This window comes from Xiphias gladius, chromosome 15 (genome assembly GCF_016859285.1).
Source record: "Xiphias gladius isolate SHS-SW01 ecotype Sanya breed wild chromosome 15, ASM1685928v1, whole genome shotgun sequence".
Lineage (NCBI taxonomy): Eukaryota > Metazoa > Chordata > Actinopteri > Istiophoriformes > Xiphiidae > Xiphias > Xiphias gladius.
The window spans coordinates 11185620-11202946 of NC_053414.1; the positions used below are offsets into that span (position 1 = coordinate 11185620).

The following is a 17327-nucleotide window of genomic DNA, read 5'->3' on the forward strand; positions in this document are numbered from 1 at the left end:
TCTTTCAGAGCAGGGACACAAAATGACTACGATAGCAGTGGCGTTTGTAATCAAAAACTGCACATCCTGTGTTAATTTAAAACCAAAACTTAAATATTTTACTCTGCAGTTTTTTTTTGTTTGTTTGTTTGAAGATAAAGAACTAAGCTTCTAGAAAGGATCGTTGAGAGAAACTTGCAGCTTACAGAATGTATTGTCAAACTTGAGACGAAATCAATATCAACTTCTGCCCAGGACTTGCACTCTACTGTATATATATATATGATTCTAAATGTATCACAATGCATTGTGTTGTCCTTTTGCAGAGCTCTTGGGGAATTCTTGTATACTTTATACATGGCATAAAACACACATGAGCAAATAAATCAACAAACTCCAGCTCCTAGAGGTGCTTTTCTAAATGACCCAATATACTCTTCTCCTCCTATCAGTTCTCTGCAAGATAGAAAGTGTGAGAGCACTGTTGTCTGTGTAGTTTTAGAGTGTAGGAGTTCTTTAGGAGTATGTGTCAGAAGCTCTATGAGTTGGAGGCAGGGTGGAGGAGAAGACTGCAGCAAAACTGAATCAAATCAGTGAGACATAACCACTGCTTCCAGGGTATAATCCACCACCAGCAGCTTTGAACTGCTCACTAAAACGCTGCTGAACATTGACCTTAAACAATTTATTCTAACAAACAATGTCAGTTTATCTTCGAGCATATTAGCAGCATCGTTAACCAAGTTCTTGTAGCAGATATTTCAAAAACACAAGGTTAAAGTTCGGCTTTTGATTAGTTTGTGGGACGGGTTTTGATGGCCGCAAAGTATTCCATACTCTTCATTCTTTACAAAAAAAATGCATGTCCAGCGATTCAAGATTTACTTTTGGCAGTAGCTGGGTTCTTCCTCTGTCTTCCGTCTGTCTCCATGTTGCCCAGCATGGGATGTAACTCCACAGAGGCCCCATACTGCGTACCCTCACAGCCAGACACATTTCCACCTCAGGATTCAGTGGCCATATGGCAACCATCTATAACATCAGCCTTACCAATTATTACTGCACACCTAATTACTACATTTGTTCGACTTAACCAGTTCTGTGCTTCTTTCCTGATTGGTTTTATTACATTTGAAGACGAAGCTTTTGAGATAAATGTCCTATTCTTGTTACTGTTCACATCTTAGATTTGGTAGATTATACTTACAGTATATTATACTTATGTTGTCTTTATATGTGGTATTGTTATGGTTGAACATCATTTTTTTATTTATTTTTGACTTGACTGGTAATTTTTTCCCATATGAAGCAAAAAAATTGATGTAGAAGAGTACGGCAATATGCAAATTTCTTCCACTTCTCAGTAAGTACATGCAGTATGTTTCCCCTGGATAGCTACTGCAGTAGAATCAAGTATTTGTTTGTCTGTATGTGTTTGGGGGTGTGGAGGATGAAACAAACAAACATGCTTGCAAGCAATCCAAGGTTCACTGCTCCTCTGCCCTTCCTGAAATTAAGCATTTATGACCCTTGACCTTTGTCATTCCCTGTAGACATTTAAATCTTTGGAGACGTGTCTTTCTCAGCATCACTATTATCCATTATCTATTATATTATCTATACTCACTACAGTAGTATGCTGTACTATACTGTGCAGTAGCATGAACAGGTCTTCTTCAGAACAATGAGATCCACTCTTTTCCTCCTAATGAATAAAAATATTTCTTCTTTTATTAACTGGCATTGCTTCAGCTCTATCAGGAAGGTAGATTAAACTCAGTGAACATGATCCCATTGCAGAATATAATTCAAGAACCGAATCATTGTGATACTTATGATCATCTTCTCATACACTTTGTCCACAAGCAATTTTCAGTTTCCCTCAAGCTGTTTTGCTTAGTAATAGCCCCACGTCCTTTGTGTTCAGTGCACGCCACTTTTAAGTGTCTGTATTTGTTAATGTGTAGAGAAGCAATACACGTTTCATTTGCATTTTGGAGTCTCAATTCACCACTGGAAGAATTTGATAGTAACAGTAGCAAGCTAATTCAGAAGAATATGTCCTTCTTGAGTAAAAACCTTTCATCCCATTTATGTGGACGCACTCACTTTTCTATTACATACAGTATTTTCGTATATAATGGGATATATTTAATCAAATTCATTAAACAAATGTTTTCAACTTTCTTTTTCAGTATTTAATATGTGCAAAAGATGCACATATAACTACTTCCTTTTTTTTTCATCCTTTTTTTTTTTTTTTTTTTCATGTTAAACCTGCATTTACAGTAAATTCACAATCACAGTAGTCTGTGTTTGGCTTTAGATAACATATACTTGAGTAAAATCTGGTCATTTCCACTACACAGTCTGCATGCAAGTTGCATTGCTGTTACATTGCTTCATTCATCTTCATCAAGATTTATGTACTTTAATGTGCTGCCTTTTTGATTTCTTTCAAAATATAGCCATTATGTGACTCTCACTTTGTGCCATCAGACATGGCACTTGATAAGTTAAGTTAGGCACTAAAAAGGTTGCTATCAACCACTCTGCTGGTGGTCCACCAGAGATAACAATAATCCCAAACAGTCACTTTAGAGAAGAGTCCGGGCTTTCAGAGCATGGCCAGCAGACACATCTAAACAAGATCAAATGTGCCCTTCACTTTCTGGGAATTGGATTGTGTATCAACATGGGAGTCACGCATTTCAGTCCCATCAAATGTTTGGGTTTTTTTTTAAGTCACTGTCCATTTGTGCCACTTCTCCACTTAACCTGGCTATCGAAAATAGGGATGACAAAAATAAGAGCCTGGTTTTCAACTTCCAGCTGAGTAAACTTGCGACATGCTTCACCTGCATTCTTTCCAGATTGCCTCATCAGTCAGGCTCATCTGTCAGAAGGATTAGTTATCAGTTTAAACTTCAGAAAAGGGACAGAAAACTGCTAAAGTACTTCATCCTCAAGACAAAATTGCTTTCAGGGCCTTCGCTGATCATTTTCATCCTGTCTTCAACTTTCTTAAGCTTCATTATTGTACAAGTTGTTAAAAAAGCATCATACCATTTATCTTACCAGTGAAGAGAGTACTGTCCTGCACTATTTGCTCTTTTGTTCGTCACCTTTTTATTATGTTGAAGAAGATACCACAGTATGCTCTGTAATGTTTAGGGTTTCTTCCCTACATTAGTACTGTTGACTTTCCGAGGAACCTTCTTCAGGAACATTACTAAGGTAACAGCATCAATCCCCTGGAAACTCTCCTGCTTCTCTTCTTCTTCAGTCTTTTCCAGAGGAGGCTCAATGAGAATGCACATTCGTATAATTAGTAGTGCCACTGGCATATAACTTTGAACTATTTTTAAAAGGAGAGCTCCTCTTCCATCATAGAATAGCTTAGATAGCGGAGATGCTGTGTTTTTGAGTATTTACTGTTCTTCTGGGAATCTTAAAATTCATTGGCAAGGTTTCATAACTGGATGAACATTTATCAAAAGTGCTTAATTTACAGTACACAACACTCTTAATTATACAGAATAAGTGAAAATATGTGTCCTTTGATAATACAGAGAAATTCCATGTATACATCATATAGCAGCACTGTGATATTGTATGAAGTGTCTACAGCCAGGCTGGCATCTCTGTGAGGCTGTATTTAGGCACAGTCGAGTTTTGAACAAAATGCTAACATCAGCATGCTAGCATGCTCACAATGACAATCCTAACATGCTGATGTTTAGCATGTATAATGTCTACCATGTTCATCATGTTGACAATCATTTGATGATGATGGGAATGTCATTAGTTTTGCAGGTATTTGGTCATACAATAAAGTACTGGGCAAAATGAAACTTTCACCCGATGATGGCACTTGTTGAAAACTCACGGTATCGAAGCATATATATCATGATTCATCCATCAAAGTGATTATAAATCACCCTGCAGGGGATTTGAATGTCTGTACCAAATTTCATGTCAGTCCTTCCAGTAGTTCTCAAAACCACAAATGTAAACCTCATAGTGGCACCAGAGAGAAAGTCAGAGGATCACCAAAGTTGTAGGATTCATCCTTTTGGAGTATATGAATGTCTGGTATCAAATTTCATGACAATCCATCCAATAGTTGGGGATATTTTTCAGTCTGGACCAAAGTAGTGGACCAACTGACAGATATTGTTATCCCTAGAGCCATCCCTAGCTTGGATGATTAAAACTTAGGTTAATACCCAAAAGAAGGGTGAATACTCAATATATTTGCTTATATCACTGCTTATAACAGAAAGTGTTATATGGCATCGTCTGATCCACTTAGATTAAGGTAAAATCTCAGTCAGAGGTTACTCAGGCATATCTTCCTTTGAAAACCTGTATTTGGAACAGCAAATATGCAGATTACTGCTTTTTTGGAGAGAGAGAGGGTAATATGGGTAGATGGTGTTCCAGGTGAGATCAGTATCACGAGGTGGGAAAAAAATACCAAAGGCACCATGATGCGTGAGTTTCTGTAGTGAGTTCAGGTCAAGGCATGTGACCAAGTGTCAGAATGTCCCCACACGGTTTCCCACCACCTTCTCAAGCATATATAGGGATCTACAGATGACGGGTAACACCGAGCATGAACAATTTGGCTCCCTCAGCTTCATCCGGGATGCAGAGTGGTAATTCTGGATGATTAAAGAGGTTTATTCGTTTCTGTGTAAATGTTGATGCCAGCCCCAGCCAAGTTTCACCTGGCTCATCACACACATTTCCATAACCCCTCTTTCATTTCTGAATGAGATATGACAGCTCAGGCAGCATCCAAATGCAAAACCAGATAGGCCTCATCACGGGAAAAGGGATTAGAAATTGAGGAAAATGTTAATACCTCTATGGTAAAATTTTTCCTTCACAATTTGCCATTAGAAGGTATAGTATGTGACTTCCTTCTGAGGTACTTATCGCATAATATATTAGAATTTATATAGAAGTTATTTTACTTACAGAAAATCGAAGTTTCCTCACTCCTCCATAGGGCCAAAAGCTGCTGTAACACTTTTAGACAGTCCTGACAAAAGTTGACTTTTGCTCATTTCAAAACTTCACATGTCCCGAGGTCTTCGCTAGAGACTCATAACTTATTTCACTTAATATTTACTTTATGTTGTACTTTACATTTTATTTACTTAGAGGGGACTTAGCATGCTTTTCCTAATTCTACTGGGTTTCTTTACACAGTCATCCACTCCAAGCAACGCTTGTTCTCCCAAAACAGTCTACTTGAGTAGTAGTATAGCCATTTAATGTACTCCAGCATACAAATAACCGAAGGTGCAGATTTACTATACAGTCATTTGGCGACAGAAGAATAACATTTTACCGGCAACTTTAGCTTTTTTATTTCCGAACAGCAGATGTTTTTCATTACATTCGGCTGAATGTTGAAAGACTTTATCCACTGTTATTTAACACAATATGCAGTTAATGGGTGTAATGTTTACCGAACAGAGACGTCTTGCTGTCATCTTTGTTGCTGCGGATGTTTGTGCTATCCACTCTCATATTCCAGATCGGATTAGAGCTTGAGCATTTACCGATGGATTTGAGAAAGTGCCATTTGCAATCAATTATGTTATGTTACTTAGTTTTAGTTACTAGTTACTTCGTTTTACAGTTTGCTTTCGACACCATTAAGAGGATGAGGCGGTGCTCACAAGCACTTCGTGCGCTGTCCCTCGACAGGCTTCCAGATGTTTGGCCAATCAGAAGAAAGTGGGCTCTTATGGAACCCAGAGCTAATATTCCCCTTTTCAGTCAGAGGCTCAACTGAGGGCCTGCATAACAGTTAGTTTGAGATGAATACGGGTTTTTTTGGAAGTGTGAATCATGCAAAGCTACTGTAGTGGAGTCCCAGAATAAAAATATAGAGCTGGAAATTAGCATAATAGATCCCCTTTAAGAATGCAAATCTACCACAGCTACTACTATCTACACTATATGTATGGCACCTTTTAACATGCCAGTTCATCATAGAAGAGTGATGCTTCCACATTTTTTCTTGTGAAAGAATGTTCTTCTTTAACTGTATGAAGGGTCTAAGGATTGTGGGTGTCATATATTGTACAGATTGTAGAGGACAAACTTGTGATTTTGGGCTATATAAATAAACCTGACTCTGAACGTGCCCTTCAAATGATTTGGGTGATGCAGTATAGAGTAGTCACTCATTAAATCTGAGCCTTTCAAACTTCCTACCCAACTTTGCAGCTATGTTGTAGGTCAAATGTCATGAAGATCAGTATGAATGGGGCTGTGGCTCTCTGAGAGGGTCACAAATTTGTCTTTGAAGCTTTTTCTTACAGCACTTTACAGCAAGCTACTGGCACTGACCTGTTGTATGCTTTTGGCACTTTGCTGATGGCCTTAGGATTTGGTTATGATGATTGTTATTGGATAATATATTGATTCAGAGCAACATTCCAGTCTTTAAAATGCAGAGAGACATACATTCATTCATTGATTATTTGGACTTCATTACTTCTACCGCTAAAAACTGAACACCTCTAAGAAAAACTATTGATGTAGTGTCCATCTTTATCCCCAACTATACAATTTTTCCCTGCAGGACTACAAGGACGCGTGGATGATTTCCTGGTGTCCTTGTAGTCCTGCTGGGAACAACTGTAGTCTGCCAGCAGGTGCATATTATTCTCCTCAAGTGAGATTATGTGCATAATTGCTAAAATATTAAACAAACCTACGTGTTGTTATAGCCTGAAGCCATTTTCCAATTTGACTGAACATTAGTAGGACAGCCACAACTTTATTTCTTACACTAAACTTTCGTATTTTTAGGAGGTAGTTAATGGTCTGTCTATAAAATTTCTGTCTGTGGTCAATTTTTATACTACACATTACTAAATAAGGAGACAGTATAGCCGTTGTTCCCGGCTGTTGTTTGATGACCTAGGACAGAACAAAGCTCTAGACATTCAGTTTCCGCGAGGGAAGTAGTCACAATATAGGCTCATCTTTGTAATCCAGTCTGTTCTGTAGATTCCATGTTAGAGTGAAAGTGTATCTGAAGTTTAAAGTTTAAGTTTAAGAATGGTTCCCATATGTGTTGTTATACATATTGAGTTCTACTTTGTAAATCATGAAGTAGCAGTGCATCACTAAAGGAAGATGCAGTATAGACCCTGTAGGAGGGACTCAAATCATGGTTACATCTGTAATTCTGGTAGGAGGCTATAAAAAAACAAAACAAAAACAAACAAACCATAGTCTCCCATCCCTCTGACAAACTGGAGGTCTACAGCTAAGAAATTACAATTTTTTTCTGCATTAAATCATCATTGTGCTTTTCTGATTTCCTCCTTTCTGCTTGTTGTTAAAACACTATAGAAAATAAATAGATTTTTTGTATTTGTCACCAGTCTGGGTTGCACAAATGCAATCACATGGTTAAATGTCTTTAGTTAACCAATTAATACTAGAGCTTATCATCACTTCACAAGTATAGTATAATCAAGCTGCACTGCATTGGTTTTATTATGCTGTGATAGGTCAAATGTGACATTAACCACTCTTCAACAGGGAAAAATTCCCATTTAGATTCAGTTCAGTGATAAACAACAAATAATACAAAACATTATTTTTGGCTGAGTATTTTATTACACAACCACATTTGCATCTGATGTCTTCAGCCTTTCAGTGCAAACATGTTTACAACGCTGGACAGTGGCTCTTTGAATTTCATTGTTCATTCTTCAGTTTTGAAGCTTTTGTACATTTTTTTTTTTTCATTTTCATTGTGCCACTTGTGTACATTTTAAAATGTTGCATTTCTCTTGAAACTCCAATTTCTAAATTTCCAATTATTGCAATTACTGACCTTTGTTCTCCATTTATTTTCCATGAACCCTATTGATGTCACAAGAGAGATACCACTCTTTCTTTAATTTCTATTTCTGACCTGACCTCTTCAACTTGAATGTTTGTCGCGTGGGTGGCTGTAGGATATGTTAATTCCACTCCATGCAGATGTTGCTGCTATTATGCTTTGCAGAATTCCATGATCCATGGTTTCCTTATTCATCAATCCTCCCCCACATGCATTGCATCTTTCCAGCCTGGAATAGAGCTCGCACTTCACCATTTCAGAAAAATCTATTGAGAGGAGATCCCCTGGTCCTCATTTTTTCCACGTGGAGGACAATCGCACAATGACACAGCCCCGTTTAGTGATGCATCACTGCCCAAGAAGTATTTGCCTCGCTCAAGTTCACCTCCTCACATTAAACATTTGCTCAAGAAAGGCCCTTTCTTCTGTATTGTAGCTTTTTCCCACCAACATCTGCTGATTTGGAATAGTTGGCTGGTCACATCTCTCCAATCTCACTAGAACAGAAGCATAACAGAAAAATAATCTCACAATATTAATCAAATTATTGCTGTAACTACTAACTTTTATTAGGTATTTTTTTTTTCAGATAATTCATTGATCATTTGGCCTATCAAGAAAATAGCAAAAAATGCAGTATCTCGAAGTCAGTTAACATATTCAGTTTGCTTCTTTTGTGCAACCAATAGTCCAAAACCCAAAGATATTCAAATTAATAAAATAACAGGACTAAGAAAACAAGCAAATCTTCACATTTGAGAGGCTACAACCAAGGAGTTTCAGCCATTTCTGCTTAAAAAATGATTTAAATGAGTAATGGATTATCAAAATAGTGGCAGATTTATTTTTTGTCAGTCTAGCAATTGATAAATATTCTCAGTTCTAAATTATTTTACTGTTTGACATTTATCGAGTCAAAATGACCTAAACAGTTGCGTCTAAAAAATGTCAAGATTTTCTTGCATTTCTCAGCTTCGTATCATTTTAAAGTATCTTAGCATATTTGGTTGATAACACATAAGCAATATAAGGACAAGATTTAGTTTTCTGCTAAATTGTGCCGGGCATTTATCATAATTTTTAACATTCTGTAGATTAAATAATTTCATTAATCAAAACATTTCAATAAATAAACTGAAAAGGAAAATGATCAATATTTGCATGAATGAATTAACTGCTGCCTCGTATCTTTACACATGCAAGGATGCTAAACTTATCTGCAGGCGTATAGAGTATCTGTTGAGTCAGTACGCTGAAACCTTAGCATTGATGTTGTCTGTTATTTGTGCAGTCAAATGAGACAGTATTTGCATTTCCCCACAAGCTATGTACTGCACTGCAATGTAATGAGTGTATTTTTATACATTGTCTGCTGTTCAAATATTTCAGCAAAAATAGCCAATGTCTGATGGAACACTATTACCTGAAACTGTTTCTTAGTTGATAACAACAAACACGATAGTCAAAACTGTTTTCGTCTTGAGAGACACCTGTTTTATGCAGCTTTACATCTGACCAGCAGGATTTTGGGTGTGATGAGCGGGAGGTCAGTATCAGGGGGAGAGGCCTGTTAATGCTTTACTAACTGGCAGAAGGAGAGCGACAAAGGAGGCCACGGCCTATTCAAAGGCCACAGTGCAACCCCATATAGCATGCCAAGCATTCCAATGCGCTGTGTAAAGGTTGGGCCGACAGAGAGCAACCGGAGGGCCTTTCTCATGAGGGCCACCTTAAACACACACAGACAAAGCTTGAAACAGGCTGGCTGGTGCTCTCAGGCGTCGACTGACTTCGATGCTTTTCGTTGAGTATGGTGAGAAAGCGTGACTAAAATTCACAGATTAGCCACCTATCATGTCTTCTCAGATAATCAGGTTTTATATCTTTTACCACATTCATCCAGACTTTTTTTTTTTTTTAAAACATAGAACTCTACATCTTAAAGTGTGTTTTTATTAACCTTTGGTAAGTTACTATGGAAAAGGTCATGCCACATTTATTCTTTTGCCTGGTCCAAAAGTTAGCAATTTGATCTAAAATCTCAAATTGTGGGACATTTTACTGGTCCTCTCTTGACAAATGTTTGTTTTTTCAGTAACAAGCCCTAAACTGCCCCCTATACTAGGTCACTAAGTAATTACAGGTGTAAGCCGGGAGCATCTGGAAGGCTGCCAGATCTCATTGTGCCATCACCTGTGAATAGAGCCCTTCCCACGATCCCTCATTGTGTTCCCTGTTTTGATGATTTAATGCTGGTGTCTTGTAAGGTCAAAAGAAGCACATTTTAAAGACCTACTGAAACTAATGACTCGGCCCAAACTGGTATGACCTGGATATCTAAAACATTTCTGTAGGAGAAAATAATGGTGTAGCATGCCCAGGAGCTAGCAAACCCATGCTGAAGTTTAAATTTAAGCTACACACAAATGTTAAGTAAATGGTCAGTTTAATGGAGAAAGTTGTTTCAGTTTGTTCTCTGCAGCACAGTGACACAACAGTTGGCCAGGGGCACTATTTAATATTCCCTGTTCCCAATTTGTCCAAATTAATCAAACAAAAAGCTTCTAGTGTATTTATCTTGTATGGCTAAGCAAAGGAAAAGGCTAAGCCGTCATTGGTTTGTTTACTTGATGACTATTTGTCCCATTGAAAAGGCAGTTTGAGTTGTGACAGTTTGCTTTCATCTGCACTAAAGGTTCATGTATTTTTTAAAACTAAAGCTGCAGTAACTGTTGTGAGGCCATCATCAGTGCCTATAGTGTTGTAAACTGGGCAGGTGCAGTCAGCTATTACCTCCCATACTGAAATGCAAATATTGGCCTGTTCCATGTGTGTGCAAATAAGGAGGTGCAGCAGATGTGGAGTCCATTCACACTGTTGCCTGATGGGTTACAATGGCGGACTATTTCGTGTTGTGTGATCTGTTGGCTGAGATGTTGACAGTTTTTGATGCAGCACTCCAGTGCAGTACAGTATGTTCAGTGTATATATGCAGTGGTGGAAGAGGTTTTCAGATCATTTACTTAATGTAAGTAAAAATGGCAATACCACACGATAAATATGTAAAGTCCTACATTAAAAATTTTACTCAAGTGCAAGAAGATAAATATGAATAATAAGATGTACTTACAAAATGTATGAAACGTATCAAAGTAAAAGTACTCATTATTCAGACTGGCCCTGTTAGTGTTATATTATTATATAACTGGATCATTGTTATTGATACATTAACACATAAACACTTTATGGTGGAGCTAATTACTACTGCCTCCATATACTTTTGGGTAAGTTTAATCTATAACAGTGGAACATATTTTTTTTTTTAGAGCTGACAGAAATTAATAGATCAACAGAAAATTCATCAACAACAATCTTAATAATTGATGCATCATTTAAGTCACTTGCTGAGCAAAAATGCCAAACATTTGCTGAATTCTTTTGGGTTTTGGACTGTCAGACAAAACAACCGATTTGAAGACATCATTTTGTGCTCTGGGAGATTGTGACAGGCAGTTTTGTTTTTTCAACTATTCTCTGTCAGTTTATAGACGGAACAATGAATCAAAATTTTTTCAGATTAATCAGTGAGGAAAATAATATTTTGGGAACCGATATCATATTTTGTATGTAAAATTGTACTTTGAAAAGTAAATAGTAATTACAGACATTAATGTAATAGAGTAAAAATTATTTTCCCCTTCATGATGTAGTGGAGAAGAAGTATTAAGTAGAAAAAAGTAGAAGTACTCAAAATACAGGACAAGTACCTAAAAATTACACTTAATTGTAGTCCTGCAGTAAATTTACTTTATGTGGTTAGGTTTTTTTCCCCCTTTACATATGTTTTATTTTTGAAAAGATTCACAGCCAACTAAATGTAGCGTTCGACATAATCAACATGACGCAAAGATTTTTTTTTTTTTTTAAATGAGGATGCCTCCTATAAAATCCAATCCAATCGAATCAAATAAAGAGAAGTAGTGTTGTGCAGCCCCTGCTTAAGCGTACATGGATGAAGTGTCTTTGCAACAAGTGGGGGTCCACGTTCCTAAGCAAAAGGACAAGTGCGTGCCCCTCCCGGTCCCTGTGCACTGCCTCTCTGCTACACATACGTCCCCCCCCCGGTACCCTGCTCGCCGAGGATGCGCAGCGCACCGCGTTGGATGTTGAACTGCGCCATTCCTGCCGTCTCCACCAGGGAGGCTGTAATCCGATCCTGTTTGGAGGAGCCGTCGTGCAGCCTGTGGAAAGGAAGAGGGCACTGCTCCGCGCTCTGACGCGCTCCCCTCCACTCCTCCCCCTTTCTGCCGAGTGTCACCCTCTTTCTCCCTCATTTGTTCACTCCCTGCTCGGCGAGGCTGGACGGCGGCGCACAAACCTCCGGGATCGTCGCGTCGCATCGCATTGTTCACCCACCGACCGAACCCCCGTTTAAGTCGGCGTGACACGGCGGAGCACCCCCTCCCCACCCCAACCCAACCCCAACCCCCCCTTTTTTTTTTTTTTTTTAATGCCTTTACTATCTACTGCATGCGCGCCCGTCCGGTGACGTGCCCGAGCATGTTCCCATCAGAGACGGCGTCGGATTTACCTGAGAGTACACTGCCCTCACACTGTCAGCGCTTTCTCGCCGCCACGCACGGAGATTTGGACTTCGCCGACTGTCACTGAAGAGGAAAAAAAAGGAAAACACACCGGATTACAAGGATGGGGTTCTACGGCACTTTGAAGATGATTTTCTACAAAGTGAGTAGGATTTGTGCTCGCATCCACCCGCCCGCGTCACCTCCGACACGTCCCCGTCTCTTATTATTGAATGTTCGCCTCGCTCTGCCGCCCTCATTATCTTTGACGCGCCTCTCGCGGCAGATTGTGCGGCCACTGCGGAGGAGGAACAGCAGTGTAGCAGACCCCCGGAGACGCCGCTTTTAATTGCCGGGGCCTTTATGATATGTGAGCGCCACGTTAAACGTTGTAATATCACGACGCGATTTGGCATCCTTTCGCCGTCATAGTAACTTCGGCCGCGTGAATAAAAGCCACCGCCGTGATTCAGGGATGATGACTGCGTTTTCGGCTGTGGCACTTTTATGGCCATTTAAATCTGCAATGCCGGATGAAAATATGCCCGTAATTCTGCGTTATACACTACGGAATCTCACGTTTGAGGACGGAAACTGTCCAATTTTGCCTCAGCGTTGGCTCGATGCTCTCTGCACCTGAACATCAACTGTGGTCCTCCCTTTCGCATTACCTAGTTACTACAACATATGTAGATGACTGATATCACCTCCATCTGTGTTTTCATAGGTGTAGACTTTAATTTTTGTAAATAACTAACAGTTTCAGGCACTAAAACAGCCAGGTTTCCCCGAAAAACCTCTCCAGTTCGCAGGCTTCTTACGACCCCACATTATGCAGCAGTGGTTTTTGCACTGACCAAAGTGGACTGCCAGAGATGCATGCTTGTGACCAGTCTGCTGTTGCCTGTTGGAGTAGCCTATTCCCTGACATTGTGCACTCGCCTCAGGCTCCAAGCACAGATAATGGGTCACTGTGTCAGACTGCGTGAGGTAGAATATCCTCAAGGATGTTGGGTGTATTATGGCTGGATGGCAGCCGTAAAAGGATGCTCTCTTAGTTGGGAATGCAGCTTACAAACAAAAATATGAAAGGGAACCCATTATGCAGAGCGTGTAATGTAAACAAATTTGGTAATCTTTCAGATTCTGACTGTGAAAATCCCCCCTTTTTTTTTTTTCCCCATGTAGCTGTGTGTGCACTCTGTGTGGTGTTGAAGCTTTTCCTCAGTTAATCCTAATAATTATGTTAAAAAAGTAATTCTTAATCAGTGGGTAGCCGTTTAAAGATTTGAATGTTTGCTCATTTGTATTCTCCATCCATTTTGTGGATTGACTCATTCTAAGATATCAGGCTTTTGAACTCAGCCCCTAGAGTTCAGATATGTCCGTGCCACTCTCTGCCAGCACTCAGCAGAAATGAAATCATGAAGACTGATTTGTATGATCGGAGTTATCGTTTTTTATCAGCCCTACGAGTGGCCAGTTCTCGGATGCAACTGTCTCTGCATTTCTAGCAGTGCTGATTCACATGATGAAACTGTTTCATGTCTGCTTGAAACACTATTTGAGAAATGAGAAAAGATGTTTCAAATGACTGATGCTGCAGGATGCAGCCTTCGTTGAAATGAATCAACACATTATGTATGAGCGATTGCTGTCTTTAAAATATCATTAACTCTCTGTGTATCCATCTGTCGTGCTTTTGGCCAGATAGGGAAAGGGAAGGAGGAAGGACTGATTAGTAGTGATTTACAAAAACTCCCTGGTTATCTTTTCCCAGGCTAAAACACAAGAAAAGGCTGGTTACATGCTATGGTTTTTTTTTTTGGTTTTTTTTTCTCCATGCCCGCATTTAGTTTGAGGTTTTTTGTTTTTTTTTGTTTAAAAAAAAAAAAAAAAATGTACAAACAGAGGCGCACACACTCAAAGCCAGCCAGGACTCCCCCTTTTCTCTTTCTGTCTCTCTCACACACACATACACACACACGCACACGCACACACACAAGGCAAAGGCGCACACACCCAATGCATGCATACACACACCCAGGCTCTCCTTGGCTACTGAACTGCCATTGCAGTGAGATCACTGCTCTAAGAACAAGGCAGTTGGGTTTAAGAGTCAGATCTTAACAAGCAGGGATATCTTAGAAAACCCTGTGTATGTTCTTTAGCAATCAAACAGGCTCTGACAGCCAGATATGTTAAATGTGTAGAAAAGTGGAAGATAAGCTTACATACCTGCTTAGCTTTTGATGTTTTTAGCTTTTACATGGCTTTTGCCACTGAGATTAAATTTCCCATCACCTTTTCTATATATTTCCACCATGGATTGCTAGAGATTTTTTATGGCTCTTTCCTTGAACCTCTCTGCAGCTTCACACATGAGCTGACTTGTGAGGAAAAGATCACAAACCATTGGTCAGATCCCAGTCCAGGGGCACCTAACCTGAAGTACACGTTGGTGTGTGCTAGTCATGTACACATACCTCTATAAACTCAGGCTTTGGTTGTCTGTCAGTTTCTTTGGTGCACTGATTCTTAGGTAGGATCCTGTGTTGATCCCTAATCCATGGATACAGCTGCTGATATCAGCATATCATATATTAAAATTGAGCATTTCCGATGTTAGAAGCAAAACATTTTCACTTTTCTTTAAAAAAATTTTTATATTGGTTCATCATTGCTTTGATATGTCACATGCTGTTCTCAAAATATGCCCCCGAGGCTGAAACAGTAGAGAAAACAAACACACACTCACCAAATTATAGTGATAAACAAAAAACACATATCTTAAGGGGAGACATGTAATCGTGCCACTGTAAATCCAGACAGTATGGAGTCAAATACCCAAGACTCTGCTCTTTTACAGCATTTATAGCAGCACTTCAATAACATATACACACCGTAAGAGCATTCGTTTGCCTCAAAGACAAAACAAAAGTTAAATTTGAATGTGGTTTCTATAAGACAGTGCCAGTTTCTACAATAGCAGGACAGATCTAAGTACAGGTTCCGCTTTGCAACACAACAGGCTGGACTCTAACTGTAGACAGACTATTGCCAAATAATTTTGACCGTAAATGAAAGTACAAAAGCATGAATTGCAAATCACAAGTAAAAGAGCATTGTGAAAAAACATGCCATGTGCTACGTTGCAGGAAGAAATCATTTATGTACATAATGACGTGTTTTGATTGTCAGAATATACCTTTGCTGATTTATACAACATTGCTGAATTTACAGGGAAGCCCAGAGAGATTTGAGAAAACACTCTTTTTGTTGAGTGGCTTTACTTGAGGCTGAAACTTGAAGCACCATGATCAAATCTAGCTGAGCGTTCACTTAGACATGAAATATATTTATAATTAATTTAAGCACAAAGCCCGACTTTCGCATTGTATATCTGTCTTTGGCCAGACACCTAGAATCAGCGTTCAGTTACTCTGTTTGCTTGTTTATTCATGAGGGACCGGCGATGAGACGGTGATCACTTGCATGTGTGGTGAGAAGCGTTGCCAGAGAGAGTGGCAGGCATGGGATGAAGAAAATTGGCTTGCCCAGCCCTTTACACAGACTCCTTTGTTTGTGCAGTGGGGTAGGTGGTAACAGGGACTGGGTGGTGTGTGTTCATGCAGGTGATATGGAATGATAAAGAACTGACTTGGTGTGTTTTTCTTTGTCAAGTATCAGTATGAATCAAACTTCAGTGCCAAAGAATGCACCCCGTACCTGTGCATGAACGCACTGTACCCGTGGCGTTTTGGGTGTGAATGTGTGATTGTCTCTGGACATCATGGGGTGTCTGGTTGTCCAAGGATCACTGTTCCCTTGTTATCTGCCTCCAAGATGGAAAATAATCAAAATAAAGCACAGCAGTGTAAAACAAGCACCTTCTTTGTATCGTGCTATCTCATAATGTTGAGCAGTTTCATCTATGGATAGGTTGTACCTTTCTGCTTTTTTATGGAACATGTTAATAAACTGAATATCTAGCCTATTTATTAAAGATTAATTTTCCATTAGCATAAAGCTGTTGCAAGACTGTGGTGTCTGTATTTTATTAATGCTAAATTTCAGACATAATGTTAACAAAGTCTGTAACTTGCAAAAGCAATTTTATGCTTCCACTACTGTTTTTAAAAACTTCCATGACCAGTGTTCTTTCTTAAATTTTTCTTTTCAAGAGCTGGCCTCTCATCCAAAAGTAAAGTAACTTAAAAAGTTATCAGAAGGGAAAGAAAATATTATATACAAACAATGCAATTTACCAAAATTTTATATAGCATATGTGTACATTCTTATTTACTTCTCAGAAAGATGCAATGTAATAATTCAATTTTTTATGTGTTTCAATACAGTCTCCAGAGTTTTTTTGTGATGTTTGATATTTTTTTCTCTCTCGTTTTATTCTTTCTTAGATGAAAAGAAAGTTGGACCATGGCCCCGAGGTCCGATCTTTCCCTTCAGGAAAAAAGCCCTGCAAAGGTCCAGAGTATCCAAGGTAAAGGAACCTACATTTTCCACATAAGACTTGCACTTGTACTGCGATAGCCTCCTTTTATTTCCCCGTCGTAGGATCAAAAGGATTGTAGTAGAAATTAAATTTTAAAAAGCCTCATCTCCTTATTTTCATGCTTTACACATACTAAATTAGCCTTCAATGAAAAGAAATGACAGTTTACCATGAGGTATGAACAAAGATGCTGTGTGTGTCTTCAAACAGAATGATGCTTCACATTTCATTATATCTCCAGCATCCAGTCCCAGATGTTTCTCTAACCCTGAATATTTAATGCAAGTGTTCACATGTAGCCACATTAAAATTCAGACTGAACACAGCCACTTAACTGTAAATGTTGCCATGTAACTGGTTCCATCTC

The 17327-nt window shown here is 39.0% G+C and overlaps 1 protein-coding gene across 1 annotated transcript in view; it reads left to right on the forward strand.

The window, feature by feature from the left end:
- Positions 1 to 17327, forward strand: part of fbxw7 (F-box and WD repeat domain containing 7) — a 124219-nt gene that overhangs the window by 82997 nt on the left and 23895 nt on the right. Inside the window, 1 exon segment of the mRNA XM_040145988.1 lies at positions 16866 to 16948. Within this exon segment, the coding sequence (XP_040001922.1) occupies positions 16866 to 16948 (83 nt within the window).